This window comes from Thalia democratica, chromosome 1 (assembly GCF_965202585.1).
Source record: "Thalia democratica chromosome 1, ktThaDemo2.hap1.1, whole genome shotgun sequence".
Classification (NCBI taxonomy): Eukaryota; Metazoa; Chordata; class Thaliacea; order Salpida; family Salpidae; genus Thalia; species Thalia democratica.
The window spans coordinates 60,610,883-60,637,452 of NC_139165.1; the positions used below are offsets into that span (position 1 = coordinate 60,610,883).

General features: G+C 26.2%; 1 protein-coding gene across 1 annotated transcript; it reads right to left on the reverse strand.

The window, feature by feature from the left end:
- Nucleotides 1-429: 429 nt before the first annotated feature.
- On the reverse strand, nt 430-26,570 carry LOC145831418 (mitochondrial import receptor subunit TOM40 homolog). The gene is made up of 9 exons (XM_082938677.1): nt 26,495-26,570; nt 21,919-22,095; nt 18,793-18,860; nt 13,894-13,983; nt 12,309-12,410; nt 8,115-8,220; nt 3,192-3,314; nt 1,623-1,802; nt 430-918 (listed from the first exon to the last, which is right to left on the reverse strand). The coding sequence occupies exons 1-9, from the start codon at nt 26,538-26,540 to the stop codon at nt 779-781; spliced, it is 1,032 nt and encodes a 343-aa protein (XP_082794803.1). The 5' UTR covers nt 26,541-26,570; the 3' UTR covers nt 430-778.

Below are 26,570 nucleotides of genomic sequence, written 5' to 3' on the forward strand. Positions count from 1 at the left end.
ATTTATAAACTCTATTTTGAGCTAGTAAAATTTTTGTATGTAAAAATAAGCTAAGTACCATCAATTTTAAGTGCGAAAATTTAAGTGTCTCTTTATAAAAACGATTAAAAATTTTTACGTATTCCTACCACTGGCGACTAACTAAAAACTACATATTTAAAAGCACATAAATTGGTTTTCACAGTTTAGTGTGCACAGGTTTTCATTAGCCTGAAGACCACTGTTTTAGATTAATAATTTTGGGGAATTATATAATCTTAAATCTTCAAAAAATAAATATCTGAATGGTACAAAAATTTTAAGCAATAAGCTTAGACAATAAGCAGCTTAAATATACATGTTCTGAATTTTCAAACTTAGTAAGAAAATTTGGACTTTAAAAGCTATTCTGAGATTAACAATATCATTATTCAAACTTTATCATTTATTTTTTACAACGAACTCATTGTAACTTTTACGAAAACAAGATCAAAACATTTAGCTACGTAATTGTCTAAAATATGAGAAAAAACAAGTTAATAAAAAAACTTTCTATAAGTATATAGCGTGTAAAACACTGTAAATTACTCTATTATAATAAAAATTTACGTTTTAGAGTAAATAAAAACTAAAAAACTTTTCAACTATATCTATTTTCTATCAAATCATTCTACAAGTTTAGGTCTTTTAGTAAATTTTTAGTTCAAACAAAGTTAAAAATTAGGTATTATAAAACAACTATTACATTATCCTGAGAAAATACGAAAATGTTTTTGCACATAAACAATATTTAGCAGAATTAACCAAGGGTCGCACCCAAACCAACAGTTGTTTTGTCTTGTTTAATATTATATGTGGCAGTCATATTAAGAGCAATAGGAAAAGGAAGTAGTCGTTTTTCAAAACTAGATCCTATTGTCCATTCACTGTTTACCATTCCTGTAACACTTTTATATTAAACTTATAATAAAAACAAAAACTTAATGCAGTTCAAAACTAAAACTTTTAAATTTTAATCGTATATTTCAAAAGTTATAAAATCTTGAAGTAAGAAAATAACAAAAACATTGAGCTTATTTTCATATAAAGACACTACAAAACAAAATACCATTGAGTTCGAAAATCTAATATAATTAATTGTTGTAAAAAATTATTCAACTTTAAATGACCTTAAAAAACTATTTATAGTAAATTTATAGTTTTCATTTACCGAGCCAAAAAGTATATAAGATTATTTAATATATAAAATTAAAATGTGTACTGACATTTTAGGAATCTAAACTTAATAAATTTAGTTTTAAAAACAAATATTTTAATGCATTTAAAACGAAAACTGTCTTATTATAAAACATTATAAGTTGTTATTCATTATAAACAATTAAAAAAGCTTGTAAAACTTTAATTTTAGAATGGAGAATTAAAATTTTTAAAATAAACATTTCTTATATGATAAAATAAATTTTATTATCACTACGTTATAATCACAACATAATTTTTAAATATATAAATTCAAAACTAAAAATTTTATATATTATATTTACATATATAGAAATTGCCAATTTTTATGAAAATACTTAGTCTTAGAATAATGTTGATCAACTTACTTGTTTATGTTGGCTATATTTTTTTTAAAAACTACCAACCTCTAAAAAGCAAATTCATTTTGGGAATATCCATCTGATAACATAGGGATGTAATTGACTCAAGGTTCTTTCTTGCAGCTTCAAATTCTACACCAACCTGAACATTATCGTTAGCTTTTCTGTAGAAGCTAAAGTGAACTCCTGCAGAACCAACGGTTGATGCTATCTGCCACTGCGGCACTAAAATATATTATAGATTTAGTTTTTTAAATATATAATACATATATACATACACTTTTACTATGCTGTTAAACATGCGAAAAGGCTTTCAGTGAGCCACAGAAAATATAATAAGTTATTGTTTAGATCGTAATTATTCAGACTACTCAACTGGCTGTAAATATTATAAAGCCTTCTTGCATACATTTTTGGTATCATGTTTTATTACAACAGATACTTCGTGTCTTACTTACAATGTGGTGCTTATTGATCCGATGCTTATCTATTTTTTATAATTGATTATTATTTTTCAAACTAGTAAGGTGCTAAGCTTTTCTTTAATTTCTATAGTCGGCTATGCATTTAAAGGTTTTTTCTTCATACAGCTTTACAATACTTTGACACTTTTTATTTTGTACTATAAGCTTTAAACCCTCTCTTTTAAACTTCTCTAAATTTTTATAGACTTTTTGTGCTTGCATAATTTTTCTTGAAATACATTATTAATAAGCTGTTCTTTTGGAGTATCATATCGCTAACCAACAGACTAGTTTGCAACTTGTAATAAATAAATTGTGAAATAGTCATTGTAAATTTTTTAACTAATAAATCCCAGGTAAACTAATAAATCCCTTTTTTTTGTATTTACTCAATGCTTAAATTTAAGTAGCTCAATCGTTTAGAGTTTGATTTATATTTTGTTGATATATTTTATGTATTTATGATCAAGCACTAAAATGTATGTATTCAATTTATCAAAAACTAAATAATTTTTTTAGTTTAGAATGACCTAATGCTTTTAAAAATTAAAACTAGCTCGACTTAATAAACTCTTATAGTTTTTAAAAATCCAAAAAAAAACTTATAACTAGTCTGAGCTGACCTGTTTTTTTTCTAAATTTTAAAACTATTTTTAGTAAAAGGGAATTTTCATATAATTGTAGTACATAAAAGTTTTTTTTTGTATTTGTATTTTAATGATAATCATAATGTTCTAAAATAAAAGTAGCATATAAAAATTTAAGCCTAACGATTGAAACAACTTTTTTTTGTCAAATGAGTTTTGTCAAACGAATATTGGTAGCTGTTTTACAGTTTAATTCACACTTAAATATATATACTACTATTTCTTTTAGTTAGGTTTACTTTTTTTAAGAACACTATATAGTAAATTTACTTTGCAGTTATAACTTAATTAAAAGTTATAAAAGCGATATAAAGTTGTAACTTTTTGAACCAAAAAAGTAAGCCTGAGTGACCAAAAACTTGCCAGAGAAAGTTAAGAAAAAGTTAGTTTTACACGTAATAAAAGTCGAAAACTTAAAAACTGTTAATAAAACTTGAGTACTACTAATAACTGATTTTTAAATAATCAAAAGAACCTTAGTTGAAAAATTAATCTATACAAACTTCTATATCTTGCAGCAAATGAAACAATTGAGTTTTGTCTGACTGGCGACCTCTGGTAAATGATATCAGCACCGACTGCTAGGTTTGGTGTCAAACCTTGTAGATACTGTGCTATGAACATTCCTACAAAAATTTATGTGTATCATCATTGTTAAAATCATTATAAATGTATCTAAAAAGTCACTAAGTTTAAAACAACTGTTTATTTCAAAACTTTATTAACTGCAATACGTACCAAATAGGCATGAAAAACTTTTCATAAAACAAAGCTTAAAAAACATTAAACTAAATTTTATAAGTTTTGGATGCATAGTGATAAATAAATCCTAAAGAAACATTATTTAAAAAAAGAGAATATTCTAAACTTTCTTCTAATTTGTGTTTGTTAAGCATACAAATTTTTCAAAAGAACGTACAGTTTTTTTGTTTCTTTATAGTGTTTAATAGCAGGAATATTTTAGGCCAGAGTTTTTCAAACTCATTTTTATAATCGACCTATTGGCACAAATTTCAAATTATTGGCTATTTTTACTAAGTATCACCCCTTTACTGCATTAATTACCCATTAACTGTTTCGACTCCTAACTAAATACTTTAAGGCCATAAATTTAACAAAAAAGTGCGATATTGCCTACTTCGGGAAAGCCTGTTTTAGACTATCGTCAGCAAAGCTAAGATATTTTCGCCACCATATAATAAGCATTAGAATAAATGGTACGACCATCAACAACAGTTTCCGCGGCTGGTTTAGTTTTAATTAGAAGTAAACAAAAGTGTACTGACCAAATGAGAGAAAACCATAAATTCAATTTGAAACAGAGAATATCTTAGATGTATAGTTGTAAAATATTTCATTGCTTTATTTTTTTGACTGTACCAAAAGACGGGTGCTTCCGTACGGTAGTACTAAACCCTACTTAGTTTGATTAATTCATATTTTCCACGGCTATTTCTCGATGATAAGTTGGAATAAGAACAAAACTGGTCATTGTTTATCGCCGAAACAGTTGTTGATGCAAAGTGGGCCGGCAGCTGGAAATAGGATTAAAATAACTTTCAAGCTTCTCCTTAAAAGTTGGTAGCCACAAATTGAGAGAACGGGCTAAAAATGAACGAAGACAGTTTTGCAGGAAGGGTAAAATATACACGAAGGGACATTTTTGCATGAAGACATTTTTTGAACGAACGGACACTATTGCACGAGAGTAAAAGAAAAAGAATAAAAGAATAAATTAATAAAAAAATAAAATAAAATATAAAACTAATAAAAAAATACTACCGACCAAGGGTAAGGGTTAAGGGTAACAGTAATAGTAAAAAAATGAAAAATAAAATAATAGAGAAAAAATGTATAAATTAGAAAAATATTTACTAAAAAAACCGACCGAGGGTAAGAACTAGGGCTAATAGTAAAAGTAAAAAAAAATCGAAAATAAGTAATAAAAATGGGAACGGGTCAAATTTACACGAAGACATTTTTGCACGAAGGGTCAAACATAAATTTTGTTGAAGTCGGAATTTCTTAATTGGTTTGAAGCTTTTAATACGATAGAAACTTTGATTTGTGGGTACGTGTCAAAAATGCACGAAAGGACACTTTTGCAAGAGGTGTCACTTTTGCACGGGTTTAAACTTTCTTTTTTTTTTTTTCAAATAATCTTATCTTTTTTTTTACCATCACTGTTACCCCTAATCCCTTACTTTTGGTCGATAGTTTTTTTCTTATTAATTATTGTTATCAAATACGTTTTCATCTATTTTTTAATACCTATGTTACCCCTTACCTTTAGTCGGTAGTTTTTTTTATTAATTATTGTTATTTAATACGTTTTGTATTAATTTTTAAATATCACTGTTAACCCTACCCTTACCCTTGGTCGGTAACTTTTTTTTCTTTTTATTATTTTTGTTAGGAAGGCGTTTAAAATGCACGAAGAAATATTTTTGCACGATGACACTTTTGCATGGGTTGAAAATTTTTTAGTAACTTTTTTGGGTTTAATTAACTATATTTTTTTTTACTATCACTACTACCCTAGGTCGGTTTTTTTTTTTTTTTTGCTTGTTTGGTATTTAAAAAAAATTTTTATCGATAATTAATTTTTTTCTATCACTGTTACCCCTAACCCTTACCCTCAGTCAGTAACTTTATTTTTCTTTTTTGTTTTTTTATTAATTTATTTATTTCATTTTTTTATTTTGTGTTCAATATTTTGATTTTGTAATTTTTATTTTTACTATCACTAACCCTTACCCTCGGTCGGTAGCTTTTTTTTTTTATCAATCTATCTTTTTGTTTATTTTTTCTTGTTTTTTATTTATTTTATTTTACTCTCGTGCGAAAATGAACCTTGGTGCAAAAGTGTCTTCGTGCAAAAACATTAATTTTATTTATATAATATATATTTCGTTACTTATCGAAACTTCATTACTTTACATGTAAAAATTCTTCAATATTCCAGGTTTTTTAGGGATTTTGTTTGAAATTGCAGGATTTTCCAAGATTCCAGGTTTTTTAGCAACCTTTTTTTACACAAAACTTTATTCCATATTTCCAGTTAAACGCAATTTGGGCCCACTGTGTGATAATCGTGTAGTGCAGGATTATGATAATATTTGATAAATTTTTAGCAATGATTAGAGAAACTTAGTGCGGTCAATTTGAAACAAATGTTTTTTGTTATTTTAAATACAACTTGATATTTTATAATAAGAATAAGACTGCATATTTTTTTTTTAAAGCAAAAATCGATAAATGATAAACTTGAAATTATTTTTATCAAACTAGTTAACAACACTACAATCTTGAATGTCTTGCATTTCATGCAGCCTGAAACTAGAGAAAAAATATTTTATAGCTCATAAACAAGTCATAAAAAGGAAAAATAAAAAAATTATAATCCTTTGCTTTTACAGTATCGTCTGCTAGCAGAAAACTACCAACCCTTTAATTAAGAGTCTTAGGCTCCTTACTATTAAAACTCATAGCTTAAAAGCAATAAAACAAATTAGATATAATCTAGTGGTCTTAAGATATTGTTTAATGTATTTTTTTGATATAAGCTAGCTAGCACTAATTTAAATTAATATATAGTGATTTTATATATAACTTGATTTATCTTAATATAGACTAGAAAGTAAATATTTAAACTAGCTTTAATGATCTTAATGTATAATTTACTAAATAAACCTAATGTAGAATAAATTACAATACTCTAGTGTTAATAATGTAAAACTTAATTATCTACGTTCTACCGATAATAATAAATAATAGTTATTCAGAACTCAAAATTTAGTTAACAATTAAGGCAATAGGGGGGAGGTAAGACATGTTTTTTACAAGTTGATCTTATTTTATAGAATTTTTTCTAAGCTTTAAGATGCTTTATATGGTTTTGAAAAATTCTATTTATTTTTTGAGATATGGTCAGTCAAAGTCGGGCCGCATAATACGTTCCCTATGGGAAGGGAAAACTAAAACAGCGAAAAAAGACTACTTGATTTAAAATCTATCTCCTCCTACATTTTTCAAGCAATCTTATTCAAACTTTCACAGTGTAATCTTTATACAATAACAAAAAAACGTTGCTTGTGAATTAAAAAAATCTTAAGTAAAAATTTTTTTTTTGAAAAAAAAAAGACTTTTTTTATTTTTTACATAAAAATTTTATTTTTTTAAATTATCAAAATTCATAAGTAATGTTTTTTTTTTCTTATAATGTAAAGAACATTTCCTGAAAATTTGAAGAATATTGTTTGAAAAATAAAGGAGGAGATAGATTTTTAGTGATTTTTAAAATTTCCGAGAAAATTGACCCCGAAAAAATTGCGGTCCATACATTTGTATCGGAAACTTTTTACAAAAAAAAAAATATCTCAAAAGTTAAACGATATTTTTGAATTCTATAAAAACTGGCTTATAGTTTGTAATTAAAGCTTTTATATAAAAGTCAAACTTAATTTTTGCAAAAAAAAGTGTTTTACCCCCCTCCCCCTATGGCCTTAACAAATACAAATAAAGCGATACAAAAGAACACTCACACACATGCAAGTCAGAGCTCAACGGTTTGCTTGCACGGCACTTTTTACTTGATGTATTAGCGCTTGTTTTCTGTTCTAAATGATTCTTACTAAAGTCAGAGCAAAGCTAGGATGTGAAGAGTATAAAACTCTTAATAGTCCGCTTTGGTTAAGCTACAATAGAAACTTATACTTGAGAAACAGTTGTCAAAAAACAACGAAAGCTAGAAAACAGATAATAATCAATACACACTTGCTTTAGTATTTCGGCAGTTCTTACAGAGGTCAGTAGACCCACAGAAGAAGTGCCGCACTCGAAAAACGGTTGTAGGCGACCAACAAAAGTTGAAAAGTGTGTTGAAATAGCGTTACTGAAGTTAATTGACTACAGCATAAGTGCAATGCTTTAAGAAACAGTTGCCAAAAACAACAAAAGCTGAGCGGATATACTAGCTGAGATACAATCTAGGTGACGTTCACAACTAGACCGAAACACGTTCTGGTAAACGCTTTTCTAGGTCTTGTCTGTTATTAAGTCATAAACTTCACGATTCTAAAAAATTGAAATATGTTCACAAAAATTAAAAAGTGCCTACTAAAACAAAAGAGCGTTTGCTTTAATTTAGATAGTCATAATTATTCTTGCCAACAATAATGACCAGCCCGAATGAAAAATGATTGAACTTGCAAACGCACAGCGCACCCGCTTCAAACAAAAAATAATATTCAAAAACTGCTAATTTCAAGTCGCGCTCGGCTTTATAAATTATTATGCTACAGTAAACTATGTTCTTTTTTTAAATCTCTCGGTGAACAAGTAGATAATTCTTACAGAGATATTTAAATTTAAGATTTGAGTAGATTTTTCATTTTCAAAAAAGTATTGTATTGCACAAAACCTACCACTTTTATTGAAAACATCTGGATCCGCAGCTAGCAATGAAATTGAAGAACTTCCTAAGTGTATATCAGCACCAGTTTGTAGTGATTTTATTTTTGGCCCTTTTGTCTAAAAATTTAGGAATCTTGCTAAGATATGTTCAAAAATAATTGTATTAAACATAAAACAGATGTCTTAGGTTTTGTTAAAATAACTCGCTAAAAAGTGCTCGTTGAAAAATAATACTTTACATCAAAAACCATTCTAAAAAAATTACTATAAAATGAGATTTATTTTGATTTATGGTCGCAATGTCACAAACTTTATAATAAAAACTTAAGAATATATTCATTTAGTGTCAGGACTACATAAATATTTAGTAGAAATATTTTTCAGGCAATATTGTTTAAGTTATTTGAAACAAATCACTAATCAATCTTAATTATTCAATTAATAAATCAATAACAAGATTTTTTTCAGAATTTAAATAAACAAAATAAACAATAAAATACAAACTATTACCATAGAAAATAAGTAAATGCACAAACAAAAGTTATTAAGCAAATAAGGAGAAACTTGATGAAAATCAATGAATAATTTGTTTTCGAATTTGATTTTATTTTATAAAGTTTTATCTGAGCTATCAGACTTTTTTAACATCTTGAAAAAATTCAAAGTAATTTTTAAGATATAAGCGATCAAAGTCGGTGACCTCAATAGCTTCTTAATGAAGGCGCAAACCAAAAACGCAAACAAAGACTATTTCATTAAAAATCTATATTCTCCTTCATTTTTTGAGCTAGAGACCTCAAACTTTCAGGAAATGTTCCTTTTATAGTTTAAAAGATTTTGAATTTTGAAAATATTAAAAATAAAAATTTAAGACTGAAGAATCTAAATAATCAAAGATTTTAATTTTTTACGGCCTATACAAAAACTGACTTGACCTATAATTGTTTCATACTTTCTTTTTATGACTAAAATAGTGACGAAGTCTTGTCCTAGGCGTATAATTTCTATCTTAAATAAAAGTTTATATTTATTAAAAGGAAATTAAGTTGCTTTATTTACTTACCCTAAGAATAAGTGATGAGGTATGTATAGTAACATTATATTCAATGTAATAATTCATTTAGCTAAATAATATAAAAATTTCCTAAAATAGTTATTGTTTTATGTCTCTAAAAATAAGAAAGTAGAAAATTATTATCTATGCTAGACAAGATAACATTGTACTGTAAGGTGTTAATAATGAATGAGGTTTTTGTGTTTTAAGCACTACATTTTTTTTTAATAATGATAATTTAAACAGGGTTGCCACTCATTTTTCAAATTTTCTTACAGGTTTTCCAAATTTCTTCCAGGTTTTTAAAAGTAGTTATTTTTGGGTCTATTTTTAGTTTAGAGTTAAATTAAAGGTAAGAAACTGTGTTAAAAAGAACAAAAATATTGAAAAGAGACTGTAAAGCTACTTCAAATATGTTTTTTAATAAAAAAAAATTTTGTGATGACAAACATCTTTTATTTATATGATATATTTTTGAGTCAAATCGAAATTTTACTACTGAACTTGTGAAAATTGTTAAAGTTCCAGGTTTTTTAATGTTTTTTAGAGATTTTTGTTTGAAATTCCAGGTTTATTTCAAAATATCTCAAATTCCAGGTTTTTTTTTGCCTAAATTGTCAAACTCTAGGTTTTTCAAGGTTTTTCCAGGTAAAGTGGCAACCCTTACTAAACAGTATTCTTTCTTTATTACAAAATCATTTTTTTTGTTGTTAACGGTTTAAGGCCATGGGGGATAAACACTTTTTTTTACAAAAATTAACTTTTGCTTTTATATCAAAGCTTTAATTACAAACTATAAGCCAGTTTTTATAGAATTCAAAAACATCGTTTAACTTTTGAGATATTTTATTTTTTGTAAAAAGTTTCCGATACAAATGTATGGACCGCAATTTTTTCGGGGTCAATTTTCTCGGAAATTTTAAAAATCACTTAAAATCTATCTCCTCCTTCATTTTTCAAGCAATCTTCTTCAAATTTTTACGAAACGTTACTTATATTAAAAGAAAAAAATGTTACTTATGAATTTTAATAATTAAAAAATAATAATAATATATAGAAAAAATAAAAAGTCTTTTTTTTTCAAAAAATATATATTTCAAAGCCCAAAGTAACGTGTTTTTGTTATTGTATAAAGATTACACTCTGAAAGTTTGAATAAGATTGTTTGAAAAATGTAGGAGGAGATAGATTTTAAACCAAGTAGTCTTTTTTCGCTGTTTTAGTTTTCCCTTCCCATAGGGAACGTATTATGCGGCCCGACTTTGACTGGTCATATCTCAAAAAATAATTTGATTTTTTTTAATTGATAAAAAACATCTTGAAGCCTAGAAAAAACTTTATAAAATAAGATTAGCATGTTAAAAACATGGTCACCCTACTGTACTGTATTAAAATTTAAGGACACTGCAAAATGACTAGAACTTTCAAAAAAGCTGTGTAAAATAACTGAAAAGTATAAAGGACTATTCAACATAGATGAGGAAACATAATTATCTTAAATAGTAAGATAAAAACTATCTTTAAATTGTGATTTAAAGTTAGCAGTTCTACCAATTATGCTATTTGAGTATTTCAATAAAATGTTTTTTAATAGAAACATTTCATTCCTATCAATTTTATGATCAAGAATAGAACCTAAAACCAAATTAAGCCTATTTGGGTGCTACCACTTCAAAATGCTTCCAGTTTCAACTCTCATGAAGTAGCCCACCTTGTAAGTCCCTTTTTTATTTTCACCTTTACAACATACCATTTATCTGATGACCCTTCAGTGTTAAATATGACATAACAATTTCTTATTTCCCAGCATTATATTCAAACCTCTAAATCAAATACTTATTTGTAAAAGTTATTTATAAAAAAATTTCATGTATGAGTTATTTCTTTAAGTACTAGTTGTTTGCAGTGTTGTTAAATTTAATTCAGTACAGTTCTATCTTCTCAAGCAAAGAGTGATTTTTAATTGTGGAAATTAGTAATACAGATTAAAATAACTGTTATAGATTATATCTAAATATCTGTAGATATATTAAATATTGCACTGAATATCCTGTTAACATACATACCACATCACCTACACTTTTAAGGTAAGTAAATAAGTTAAGCTACCATTTAAATTAAATTATTTTTATACAACACGCTTGCTTTTATATTGTATAAGTACCATATTACAAATAAAATTAGCTACTTCGTGTGATCATGACGTCATTACCGTAACAAAAAGAATAAATGTCTTTAAATTATACTTACAAATATAAGCTTTCATTTAGGATAAAGATTACAAGTCTAGGAGCATGTGAAAATTTCATGTGAAAAAGGAGCATGTGAAATTTTTGACTGTCAAATCAATTTCTAGGGGTGCAAACCGTAAAAAAACAAAACTTTCTTTTTATTTTCTAAAAACAGTCAAAAAACATTCAAAATGAACCAGTCCATGTGTCCAACAAACATGACCCAACTACTCCTTACCCCTAAACTTATTTGTTTTGTTTACATTACTTTAGAATGCCAAATTAAAAAAAACACCTGCATGATAGTTTATTTTATATAACATTTAAACAATTTGAAAATTTCAAAATAAATCCAGATGTATTTTGATGATTTTAACATAACCATAAAATACCATTAATTTTTTTTTTTAATTTATATTACACAAGTTAAATACTTTTTATTGAATAGTAGTATCCTCAATAAAATAACAGTACTCAAGTTTTTAGTAAAATTTATCAAGTAATTGCTTAATTTAAAAATATAAAACTTATTACATAAAATATTCAAGTCCATTTTTTGTTTATTTTTCAGAAAAATAGTTAGAAATTCAAAAATTACGAGTTTTTTAAAATTTGTTTTACATTAAAATGAGAAACTTCAAACAAATTTAATCTTTAATTGAAGGAATTGAAACCATTTTTGTGTAGGTTATCTATTAATTAGTTATCAACGTAAGTAAAAAATAAGACTAACTTATAAAAAAAAGTGATGTACCCCATGCCTTTAATGGTCATTTTCTAAATGTATGATCAAACCATTAAACTTATTACTATTTAATATTCAAAAGTATAGTATCTTAACTAGAATTTAGTTGATTTATAGACACTAAGTTTATAATTAGCTAGTTTTAAAATAAATTTCATTGTAAAAATAAACTAACTTGAGCAACACACTTGAACTTAATACTTTTTCCAAACAAATGAATAAGCTGTGCTTGGAGATCTCCAGAAGTATTCATTTCTCCAACCATAATGGGATAAGCCTGAAGTATGAAATATTTTTTTCATCTATTAATGATCTACTACAATCTATTTATAAAAATATTTTTTAAATTAATCATCATAAGCTAATACGTAAAAAAAACTGTGTAATAATCTTATTGACTGAAATGGACATTATAATCTAGTAATTATCAGGGTTGCCAAAAAAATTGGCAAATTTCCTACAGGTTTTCTGAATCTCTAACAGGTTTTTAAAAAACTTATTTTTTTGTTTATTTTTAGTATAAAATATACTCAACTAAAAAAAACTGATCTAAATAGCATAACAAAGTTGAACAAAAATACTTTACATATATTTTTTGAATAAAAAAGATACAACTTTTTTATTGTTTTTATATGTTCAGGTTTACCACAGGTCAAACTGAAAAAATAAAATCTTAACTTTTTTAAATCAAACTCTTAGTTAAAACCAATTCAAAAATACATAACTAAAGACTAGAAATTATGTTAAGTTTCTTATCTTATTATTACATATGTTAAACAGTTCTTTTGCTTAATTCAATCTTTTCAACTTAACCAAAAATTCAATTAGACCCTGAAAAAAGATGAATTGTAAAAGCATTTTTTTTTAGAAAATAACATTAGCGAAATGCAGTTTTTAATGATGATAGACTTTTTTATTAAGAGCATGTTAATATCAAATTTCCTTGATTTTTTTTTGTGAAAACCCCTGTTTTTTCCTTATTTTTGTCCTTTTTATATCGTTTTTCATGATTTTCCTGACTTTTTGGCAACCCTGTATGACAAACTTTTTCATCTTATTGAAATGTTGATACTTTTCATGTTAAAAACTTTAAGTTTCAGGATTATAAGTGATTTTGTCCGAAATTACAGGTATTTTTCAAAAAATTTCTGCAATTCCAGGTTTTTTTGCCTAAATTGTAAATTCTAGGTTTTTACATGATTCCAGGTGTTATTGCCACCGTGATTTACCCAAGTAATAAAAATAGAGTGTGTTAAATGAATTTGAAAACACATATATTACACTTTAAAATAAAGATTAAAATTGATAAAGCTTAAAAGTAAGTTGACAGAAAATTATTATTTTATAAAGGTTTGTCACTGGTTTTTGAGAAATATTTTCCAGGTTTTCAAAATTTCTTCCAGGTTTTAATTTAAAAAAAATGATGATGACAAAAAAGTTTACCTATATGATAGTTTTTTTTGTATCAAATCGGAACTTTACTACTTAACATGTAAATATTGTTAAAAGTTCCAGGTGTTTCCAGATTTTTTAGTGAATTTTGTTAAAAGTTCAAGGTTTTATTCAAAAATTTTCAATTTCCAGGTGTTATTTTGCCTAAATTGTCAAATTCCAGGTTTTTTCAGGTTTCCAGGTAAAGTGGCAACCCTGTTAATTGTCAACTTTCATTAAATCAAATAAAATATTTACTTTTATTTGTAGTATATAATACTAAAAAAACGTAATTTAAAATATTTTTTTAAATACTAAAAAAAAAAAACTTCAGTAGGAGAGGGCTGCTTAGTTCCAACATAAGTTGCTCCAAATCTATAAGCAGAAGTTTCATTTGACAAATTCACTGTATGTTGCACCTGTATTAAAATTAGTACACTTTTATGTTGGTTGACTCAATTCTTTTTTACTTATCAAACTGTCTACTGATACTATACTATTGATTATATGTAATTATATTAAGGGCATCGGGGTTCCAACATTTACTTTTACAAAAATAACATTGACTCTTATTTTAAAGCTTAGAGTATACTATAAGATAGTTTTACAGAACAATAAAATTTCATTTAACTTTTGAGATATAACAAGTTTTGTAAAAAAATTCCGATGCAACAGTATGGAATTGAAAATTTTCAAGGGCAATTTTATCGAAATTTAAAAAAATCACTAGAAATCTATTTCCTCCTTTATTTTTACAACGATTTAAATCAAATTTGCAAGATATGTACTTTTCAATACTACAAAAAACTAGTAGGATGCGGATTTTTGAAAAAAGTCACAAGAAAAATTTATGACCGAAGTTTAAAAAAAATATTTTTTGTTTGTTTTTTATATAGAAACTATTTTAACTAAAACTAAAAAATCTGCTTCCTACAAATTGTTTAAAATTCATTTATGATTACTCTAAAAAAGTTTTAAAACGATTGCTCAAAAACTAAAGGAGAAGATAGATTTTTAAGGAAATAGTCTATTTTAGCCCTTTTAGTTTGCGCCTCCGATAAGGAACTTTTCGAATTCTCTAACTTTGATCGCTTATATCTCAGAAGTTACTTTAAATTTTAACAAGCGGTGAAAGTAACAAGTAGCTTATTCAATTATATAAAATGAAACTTGTAAGTTCTTATTTTTATTCTGGTTCCTTCAGTTTTAATTTACTTAAATTAAAAACAGTATAATTTATTTATATAATTCTTTTGTATCACTACTTTTAGGTTGGCTTTTATTTTATTTCAAAATAAAAATAGGAATTTTGAACAAAGCGTTTTTCGGTTAAAAATGCTTACTATACTGGCAGTGTGTACCTAGGTGACAGGTTACTGTACAGTTTAAAATTATGGCCAGATAAAAACAAAAAATAGCTTTGCTTAATAACCTACCTCTTTTATTTTATGTATGCATACGCATATAACAAAACGCACAATAACTTTTTGATTATTAATTAAATTTTCTTAAACAAGCCAAACAATTAAAACAGAATACAAGTAAACGAAACAAAACTTTGACTAAGTTTAAAATCAACTTCGAAAAAAAACAAATCACACCATAAACTATTTAACTTATATTAATTGACTATAACTATAACTCTTGATGGACAAGGAAAGAATGTAGGTTTGTTTGATACTTCTTTCTCACTTCTTAGAAGACAAGCTTGTATATGAATGAGAACAATCATTTTTTTTAATCGCGAGAAAACTGTAGAGCGAAAACTATGAGTTCTAGCTAGAAGTTTCAAAAAATTATAACTTTTACGCAACTATAAACTGCTTGTAACAAACTAAAATATAGTGCTGTCCTGAAAGTTGCAATTGATTTCATATTTAGTTATAGAAATTGAAGTAGACATGTATTTATAATAAGCATACTGTTTTCGTTACAGGATTTTAAGTTAAATAAAAAACACTAATTTTAGCTGAATTAAAGGTATAGGGATGTCCACATTGATTTTTACAGTTTGATCTTATTTTGTAGAGGTTTATCTAAGTTATCAGATGGGAAACGTTCAAAATCCACCCGATCAAAATCCACCCAGTCAAATTCGAGAACTGCTTACCGATCGAGGGTAAGGGTAAGGGGTAACAGTGATAGTGAAAAATAAATAAAAAATAAATAAATAAAATTTAAAAAATTGAAATAAATTAAAAAATATAGAAAATATCTTATAATATTGGGTGGATTTTGAACGCGTGTGGATTTTGATAGTATACCCTATCAGAAATTTTTAAGCGTTTAAAAAAATTCAAAGTAACTTTTGAGATATAAGCAGGGTTGTCACTGGTTTTTAAGAAATTTCTTAGAGGTTTTTAAACTACATGTTTTTGGAGCTATTTTTAGTTTAAAGTTAAGTTTAAGGTTAAAAACTGTTTAAATAGTATAACAACATTTAAAAGACACTGCAAAGCTATTTAAATATGTTTCTTAATAAAAAACGTTTGATGAAGACAAATATAATTTTCTATATGATATATTTTTTGTGTCAAATCAAAATTTTACTACTTAACATGTAAAAATTGTTTAAAACTCCAGATTTTTCTAGGTAATTTTTTTCAATTTTTTTCAAATTCCAGGTTTTGTGGCAACCTTGTATAAGCGACAAAAGTCGGTGTGCTCAATAGGTTACTTATCGAAGGCGAAAACCAAAAACCCAAAAAAAGACTATTTCATTAAAAATATTCTTTCCCCTTAATCTTTAACCAATCTTCTACAAATTTCTACAGAAAGTCAACTACTAAAAAATAGATAGAATGCAGGATTTTTTTAATTTTGAAAGATATAAATAGTATAAAAAAACCACCTATTTCCGTTTTTTCATTACTTTTTTTCCTAACTCTTTTTTTCATTACTTCAAAATTTCAAAATTCAAAGTCTTTTTAACTACATAAGGGATGTTTCCTGAAAATTTAAGGTATCTAGCTAAAACTTAAGGAGGAAATATATTTTTAGTGAATTTTTAAACTTCTGAGAAAATTGACTCTGAAAAATTTGTAGTCCATACGTTTGTATCGGAAACTTTTTACATAAATCACAATATCTCAAAAGTTAAACAAGATTTTTAAACTATATAAAAACTGGCTTGTGGTTTGTACTTCGGTTTTTTTTTAAGTTTTCATTAAAAGTCAATGTTACTTTTTGTAAAAAATGTTAAACTCCCCCCTATGTCCTTAATTAATAGGTTAAGGAGGTTAAGGGCATGGGGGGGGGGGGGGGGGGGGGGGGGGGGGGTAAACACCCTTTTTTGGTTTTTGATCTTATTTTATATAGTTTTTACTAAGCTACAAGATGCTTTTTACATATTTAAAAAATTCAAAATATTTTTTGAGATATAGCCGGTCAAAGTCGGAGGCAACAATAGGATCCTTATGAGAGGCGCAAACTAAAACCGCAAATAACTAGAAATCACTAAAAATCTATCTCCTCCTACGTTTTTTGAGATAACTACCTCAAATTTTCAGGAAATGTTCCTTGCAGTATTTAGAAAATTCTGTCGGAACAGAATTTAAAAAAATTAAAAAATTAAAATTTTATTACAAAAAAACAAAAAAAAAACTGTTTTTTTTTGTTTATTTTTTATATAAAATTTTTATTTTTTATTTTTTTCAAAATTCCTTCTGACAGAATTTTCTAAATATATCAAGGAACATTTCCTGAAAGTTTGAGGTAGTTATCTCAAAAAACGTAGGAGAAGATAGATTTTTAGTAAAATAGTCTATTTTTGCCGTTTTAGTTTGCGCCTCCCATAAGGAACCTATTGTTGGCTCCGACTTTGAACGGCTATATCTCAAAAATTATTTTGAATTTTTTAAATCTGTAAAAAGCATCTTGTAGCTTAGTAAAAACTATATAAAATAAAATCAAAAACCAAAAAAAGGTGTTTACCCCCCCCCCCCTATGCCCTTAATCACTTTTTCAAAAACTTTATCTTATTTTGTAAAGTTTTAACCAAGCTACAAGTTAGATTTTACAGATATTTAAAAATATATAAATTTGATCAAAGAACAGATCAAAGTTGAAGAGTACAATAGAATACTTATAGGAGAGAACTAAAACTTCTAAAGATAGAAACTACTTAAAATCTATCTTCTTCATTTTTTAGCTAGAGACCTCAAACTTTTAAGAAAAATTTCTCATATGGTTTAAAAAAAAGTTCATGTTTTAAAACATCAAAAATAAATACTTTAGAAAGGAAAAACAAAAGTTTAAATTTTTAATAACTTTTTTTACATAATTCAAAAATTTCCTAAACTGAAAAGATTTAAATATTAGTAATGGACCTACTGTGAGCACTTGAAGATTAGTTGAAAAATGAAGGAAAAAAAAAATTAGTGAAATAGTCTTTTTTAGAATTTTTAGTTTACGCCTTCCATAAGAACCCTATTGGTTTTACTTATAGCTTATATCTCGAAATATTTTTAACTTTTTAAGCAGTTAAAATGTATGATAGCTAAGATAAAACTCTAAAAAATTGATCAACTTGTGAAATAAAAGTTGACCCCTCCCTATGCCCTTAAATTTACTTCTCTTCTATAACCTCAAACTTTAAAACAAAACAATCTTTCACTTGTCTAAACAATTTAAAAGATATCTAGGTTGTTAATAAAATTTTTGATAATTAATACTGATAACATCTATTTGAACAAGACTTAGCGAAAACTTAAGATCTCCTAGTTTAAATTGTTTCGACGAGTAAAACATCTTTTTGATACTAAAATTTAAAATCTTCAAGTTATATTATTCTCCTTTACCATAAGTTGAGTACTATAATTGCAATGTTAAAAGCTAAGAAAAAGACATAAGTCTCTTTCTTAACTCAAACCAGGCGGATTAGAAGGATGCACTGTATCAGCCTCTTGGTTATTTATTTTTTCAATTCTTAGCTCATCCACATGTGTGGTATCTCCAGCCATTTGATTATTTCTAGTATTTAATAGCCAGAACAAAAATCATCTATTATATTTTTCAAGTCCTTTACAATTTAATTAACATAACAGTTTAACCTTTAAAATTAGCTGTTTACTATAAAACGGATAATATTGTATAATTATTGTGATGTAAATGAAAAATATATAAATCAATAATTTTTCAAGTATAGAAATAACTCTTTTACCATTATTAAACATAAAATAGTTTGAAAACTTAAAATAGGTTTACAAATTTATTGACATCAGTCAAACCTGAAAATGAGAGCTTAATCCTCGATTAGCTGTGAAGCGCAATCCTTCATAGGGAACAAATGCAAGATCTGAAAATTAACAATTTCAATTTTGTAATTATTTTTCATAAAGAGGCAACAAAATGTTTAACTTACAGTTATCTTAATAGATATTGAAACAAAAGTTACACAAGTGGGCCAGCTACTCGACACCAAAACAAAAAAATTCTTGATTTTGCTTTAAATTATTTGCCTTAATTAAACAAATAGATGTTGTTCAATTTCTTGTCAAGTAAAGACCTTAAACAAGAAACAATAAAAATAAAAATTAATTATTCAATTTAAATTGGTCGTAATTTTTCCCACCAAATCAAGTAACATATAGAATAGTTTATTTAAACTTTTAAGCTCTTTTGTTTTATTAAATTGAGTAATATTTTTTATTGGTTTTTTTTAAGTACTTATAAAATCAAAATCCTAGAGCATTTATATCTTCAAACCAATTTTTTTAATTCTGTTTACAACTGAAGTTATGCCACTTAAAGTGAAACAAATCAAAGGATTTTTCCAGAGATCAAGTTTTATGTCTTAAAAAATTTAAAATAAATCCTTAAAAAATATATTAAAAAAAATTCTATGAAAGGATTAGTTTTTTTTATAGTTAACCAAAGGCATTTATTTCATAATTATATTTTTTGAAAAATAAATGTATATAAATGTTTTTTTTAATTTAAAAGGTACGTTTTTTTTTAAATAATATATAATTTAAATAAAAGGTTTTTTCACTGTTTTTTGCCATTGAAACAGTAGAATATTTATAATTAACATATTATCCTCAATCATTGGGAGTGTATATATTTTTTAAAACCTTGGTTTTATTAGATAAAATGTTTATAAAACCGCTTTTGAGAACAACACATTATTTTTTTTTTTAAATTAACTAAGGGAATAAAGGGAGTAAATCACTTTTTCCAAAACTTGATCATATCTTATATGGGTAGGAGTCTTATATGCACAAATGACACTTTGGCACCAAGGTACATTTTTGCAATGCATCAATTATGCACAAGGGGTCAGTTTTGCACAAAGAAAATTTTGCACTAGTTGTAAATTTTTTTTTTTTTACTTTAACTTTTTATCCTTAACCCTTACCCTTGGTCAGTTTTTTTATTTTTTTTGTATTTTTATAATTAACTTTTAATTGATTTTTTTCTTTTTTTTTTTTTGATTAATTATTTTTTGTATGTTTTTTTTTTCTATCACTGTTACCCCTAAACCTTTACTCTCGGTCGGTAACTAGTTTTTATTAATACTTTTGTTTATGTATTTTTTTTTATTTTCACTATCACAGTTACCCCTAACCCTTACCCTTGGTTGAGAAGCTTTTTCTAATAAATTTATCTTTTTATTTTTTATTTTGGTGTTCTTTTTTACTTTTTTTTACTCATGTGCAAAAATGACCCTTCATGCAAAAGTAACCCTCTGTGCAAAAGTGTCTTTGTACAAAAATGTACCTTTGTGCATAAGGGTCTCTTCGTGCATATTTGATCATTTGTGCAAAAGTGTCTTGATGCATATTTGACCTGTTTCCATCTTGTATAGTATTTACTAAGTTACAGATTGCTTTTTAACACTCTAATAATTTTAGAGATATAGCCAGTTAGAATTAGAGAGTACAACAGGAAACTTATGGGAGAAAAAATAAAACAGTGAATAATAGAAATCACTAAAAATATATCTCCTACGTTGTTTGAGATAAATACTTCATCTTTTCAGGAAACGTTCCTTGCAATGTTCAAGATAAAAAAACTTTTTTAATGATTTGATAAACTTGTGACAGGTATTTGACTATATTTTTTTTCAAAATAAATAAATAAAAATAATAATATTTTGGTTTTTGGTCACTTTTTTTTAATTTTTTTTTTTTACTCAATAACTATTATTTCCTAAAAACTTGAGGTACTTTTCTCAAAAAACGTACAAGGAGATACATTTTGGTGACTCCTATTTATTCACCATTTTAGTTTTCTCCTAACATAAAGAACCTATTGTACTCTCTGACTTTAAGCCTCTATATCTTAAAAAATAGGTTAAATATTTAGAATATTCAAGAGTAATTTGTAGCTTTATTAAAATTAATCATAATATGATCAAGTTTTAAGAAAGTATTTTACCCCCAGAAATAGATTTTACTCCCAATGGCCTTAATTATGTTTGGTTTAACTGACAGAACAGAAAAATGCGACTATGTCTATCTAATGGGACCTAATAAGGACAAAACAAGGATTAAGATTGTCGCATGGACTGTTGTTGATGGTTGTGCAGTGCTGTCTGATACTTATTGAATAATGGTGTAAAAAACAGCTCAGCTTTGCTGAAGTTAGCTTTAATAATTACGACTATAGTCAACAATCAAAGTGTATGTTTTATGAAAAAATTTTTAGCAATCAGCTTAATAACTAGTAGAACAGCTAGGTTAGGGGTGGGCTAACTTTTAGTCTGCAATCTACATTAAACTTCTTTTGCAAGGTGAATTTGTTTCAAAAATCTTAGTAAGCAGTGTCAAATTGTAAAATTAAAATTAAAATAGTTAAAATTTTAGTAAAATATTGAATTTAAAAACAAGCTTGGAGATGGTAATTTAATAAACACTAATGAGTACTAAAAACTGAATTGAGTTCCTGTCTCAAAATATTTATCACAGAAAAAATCACTTCAATTTGTAAATACTAAAACTTCACTCATTTAAACAATTTAAATAAGACCTTCAGTTGATTTTTAAAATCTGTTAATCTTTCCATTAGTTTTCCATCTGTGTATTTAGTTTAAAGCAAATATCTAGAATGGAAAGATAACCCTACTAACATTATATAAGCCAATTTTTGTTGATAATTTTAGATTCTATAGCCTATTTTTTACAACTTTGTATGACAAAGTTATAATTTATTAAAATAAAAAAAAGTTGATTAATCTTCTTTTTATTTTTTTTATTTAACTTTTGAAAAAGAATCAAATGGATTTGAAAAGTCTTAGATTTTTTTAATGAAAAATCTATTCATATCAAGTTGTAAATGCTATTTAAGCACAAAAATATTCTTTCTAATATTGTTCTTTGACAAAAGGGAAACATAGTACAACAATGACAAACCTTTCACAGGCTTGTGTAGCTCATCAAAATTTCCTGGTTTTGCACTAGAGCACAAAACTGTTTCAGCTTGTGTAGTAGGTGCTGAGTTAGGAATTTCTGATGACATTTGAAGATCTGAAACAGACTTATTATCTTCAACATCTACCTGTGGTGTTTCTGATGACAATGATTTGCTTCCTTTAAAATAACTTTTATTAAGTTTTATAATAACAACAATATAATTAAATAAAAAATGTCAACAAACACATTGCATCTTTTTATTAGTCGAAAACTTTAAGTGTTTTGAAAAACTTTTTACTTAACAAAAAGATGCAATGTATTTGTCGACATTTCTTATTTAAATTTAGTACCCCAAAAAAGTTATTTAACAATAAATTTAATTTGAAGGTAATACAGGAGAGCATGGTTGCCACAGATCAAGTTGAGAAAAATTTCTTGACTTTTCCTAACTTTTTCCTGACTTTTAACTTAAGTTTTCCTGACTTTTTTTAATCTAAACTATTAAGTTAAACTTATTCTAAAATACATAATCAAACACTTGAAACTATATGAATCTTCCAATCTTATTTTTATACAGGTTAAAACAACATTTTTTTGATGAATTCAATCATCTAACTGCCATTACATCACTTGAACCATCTGTGTATGATTGATGTATTTGCAATAAGCAGCTCTATCAGCAAAATACTTGTATTTTCTAACTTGATACAGTTCTAGTTTGTATGCATACATATAACCTTTAACCCTTCTTCTGGATGTAAAAATTTCTCATTTCATACTGTTTTCAAGCAAAACTTTTTTAATACTTTATCTAGTTCGACCTCAGCCTGGTTATTGTGCAACACAAATAATGGTTGCAACAACTTTCCAATAGAAGATTTGGCAGGAAATTTTAATGTTTCAAAATAGAACTGGTCCAAGCAATCTTCCTTTTGCTTGAAGATCTTGAACTTTAATGCATTCATTGAACAATTTACCAAAGTTCTAAATTGTTCAATGCTAGTATCACCTTCAGAATTGGAGCACATTTTTTACAATGTTAAGGAGTGCACAGTGTTGGCAAAACGCTTAATAACAATTGTGACTCCTAATGTTTTCAAGGCTATGGGGATTTAGGCATGACATATTTTTTACAAATGTACTTCCAATAGCCATTCTGCTCCAGAGATTTTCAACAGCTTTTTTAACAAATAATCCATATTTTTGGTTGAATTTAAGACCTTTTGTTCCTCGACTAGGTCTTTTTCCTCAAGTTTGCAAGCAAATTGGTTGCAGCACAACCAAGATCAAGAGCAGGTTTTAGACAAGCTTCATCATTTAATTAAACCTTGAATAACTGGTTAAGCTGTGGTTTGTAACTATCACCTCTTTCATAATGATGCACAGCAATTTAATTACCAAGCACAAAATGTTCTCATGGCATAAAGGCAACAACGGGCTGGGTACTCTGGTACAATATCATAAAAGGTTGCATAAGAGATATCACATAACTAAAGGAATTCAAAAAAAATTTTGTGTATATATCACAGTTTTGCTATGAAAGTGTTCTTGCCACAGATCATCAATACTAAAGAGTATAAAAAACTGCTTGTTCATGTAGGGTAGTTGTTCAATATGTTAATAGAAAAATTATGCAGTTTTACAAAGGATATAATATTAGTTTATACCAGATGAAGGCATTGGAAAATTAAAAATTTGTAAATTTCTAAGTAAATTTTGCAATTCTAGTCTGATTTTAAAGGATCTTTAATTATTTTTTTACTATTTGAAGGCTTTGGAAAATAAGGATACTTGTAAATTTAAACTGACAAATGTGACCTTCTTATAAATTTTGGCAAATTTCCTGACTATTGCTGACTTTTTTTCAAAAACCCCCATTTTTTTCTGAATTTTGTTGTTTTTTTAGTTTTTCCTGACTTTTCCTGATTTCCTGACTTTTCCTGACCGTGTGGCAACCCTGGGAGAGGTAAACATTTTTTTTTGGATGAAGCTTTATTTTTTATGTTACTAATCAACTAAAAGTTAAGTTTACCTTCTTTTAGTTCAAAGAAATTTTCAAGATAAAAGTGATCAAATTTTAAGAGTTCATAGGTTCCTTTTAGAAGGCAAAATCTAAAAAGGTTAAAATAGACTATTTTTCTGCTATTTTGCTTCTATTTTACAGGGTTGCCACCCATTTTTTGCTAATTTTTTTCAGATTTTTCAAATTTCTTGTAGGTTTTTAAAAGTAAACATTTTTGGTTCTGTTTTTAGTTTAAAGTTAAGCGTAAGGTAAGAAACTTTTTTAAATTGCATAAAAACACTGACAAGATACTGTAAAGCTAATTTAATTATGTTTTTTAATGTAAAAAAATTTTGATGATTAGAAAAACAGTCTATTTATATGAAAGATTTTTTGAGGCAAATTAAAATTTTACTACAGAACATGTGAACATAGTTAAAAGTCCAGGTTTTTCTAGGTTTGTTTTGCCTAAATAGTCAAATTCCAGGTTTTTCCAGGTTTCCAGGTAAAATGGCAACCCTGTATTATAGTTTTGATCAATCATTTTTAAACTTGGTAATTTTTTTTATAATTTAGGGCATAGGGAGGATAAACACTTATTTTTGATTTTTGATCTTATTTTATATAGTTTTTACTAAGCTACAAGATGCTTTTTACAGATTTTGAAAATTCAAAATAACTTTTGAGATATAGCTAGTCAAAGTCGGAGGCAACAACAGGATCCTTATAGGAGGTGCAAACTAAAACAGCAAATAACTAGAAATCACTAAAAATCTATCTACTCCTACGTTTTTTGAGATAACTACCTCAAATTTTCAGGAAATTTTCCTTGCAATATTAAAAAATTCTGTTGGAACAGAATTTTAAAATATCAAAAAATAAAAATTTATTATAAAATGACTAAAAAAAACTGTTTTTTTTTATATAAAATTTTTATTTTTTAACTTCTTAAAAAAAAATTTCTTACAGAATTTTCTAAATATATCAAGGAACATTTCCTGAAAATTTGAGGTAGTTATCTCAAAAAATGTAGGAAAAGATATATTTTTAGTGAAATAGTCTATTTTTGCTGTTTTAGTTTGCGCCTTCCATAAGGAACCTATTGTTGCCTCCGACTTTGGCCGGCTATATCTCAAAAATTATTTTGAAATTTTAAAATCTGTAAAAAGCATTTTGTAGCTTAGTAAAAACTATATAAAATAAGATCAAAAACCAAAAAAGGGTGTTTTTCCCCCTATGCCCTTAATTATTAACCTTTTTTGGAAAGAACTTCTAAGTTTTTAGTATTTAGTAAGTTTAAAATTCACTGAAGAAGGACTGTTGTCCAAAATCGATTTAAACTAAAGTATGCAATAAAATTGTAGATTTTTTAAACCATCTTTAGATTTTTTGTAACTATTGATGCAGGGGAAAAAAATCACAAGTAAAAACAATTGATTGTGTCTTGATCAATTTGAGAATTATATATAAATCTTGTCAAGTTTTTAGTAAAAAAAAAATATTTTTAAATTTAACAAAAAATTGACCTTTTTTCTGATTTTGGTCATGAATTATTATACTTACTTTTTTAACAAATTGCTTTTAATATTCCATAAAAAATTTACTTAACCTAATATATAAACTGCTTAAAAATTATATAAATTTGTTTTAAGTAATTTTATTTTCTAAAAAAATTGCCAAAACTTCTCTTCTTTATATTTGTACCAATGACAAATTTGACTGAATCTAAAAAGTTAAATGAAATTTAAATATTGTGAAAAATGTTTTGCACTACTCATATGACCTAAATAAGTAATTTAGTCATTATATCATGTTAGGCTTACGAAAAAAAAACATCACTTACATTTAAAATAAGTCTGAGAGGATTGGTAAGATAAGATAGTATAGTGCAAATAATGTTGATGGAATTTGTATAAAAATTATAAAATTGCTTTTTTATAGCATGGTTCACACTAATAAAAATACTAAATTCTTGAGTTGATAAATTGCTTACTAAACGGTTTTTTTTTTTTTTTTGAGTTTAAAAATAAATTATAGGTAGTGATCTACTGGTTTCACAAATTAGGTTCTGGATCTTATTTTTTCAATTAGTTTATGTAAAAAAATTTAAAACTTTCTTAATAACTACTTTACTACATTTCATTTTTGTTTGCATTATTTGCTTTAAATCAAACGATCTTTATCAAATATATGTTATTGAAAAATACTTACTTTGTACTAATGGAAATTTATTGATACAAATCGTTTATTAAACTTAAATTTTAAACAATAGTCACTTTTAAAGTCTTCACTAAAATATCAATAACTATTCAAAGAAAAATCAAATGAAAATAAAGGAAAATTTTAATAAGGTTATAGAATTCTTAAAATTAGACACTCAAAAGTTAAAAACAAACAGCTAAACTAATGCAACATGTTGTACTGGACTAAACAGGTATAACAACAAGTCATAATAGAAAAATATTTTGTATAATAAGTTGAAACTTTTATCATATTATGATCATATCTCCTAAATAAGTTATCAATAGTAGTATATAAAAGTTAGTATAACAACAAGTAAAATTCAAAACTTACCGCTGTCTGAACCCCATAAAGCTCTTGCAGAATGATTGTTTCCCATAGTAAACTCAAGACTTTAACTACTATTTCT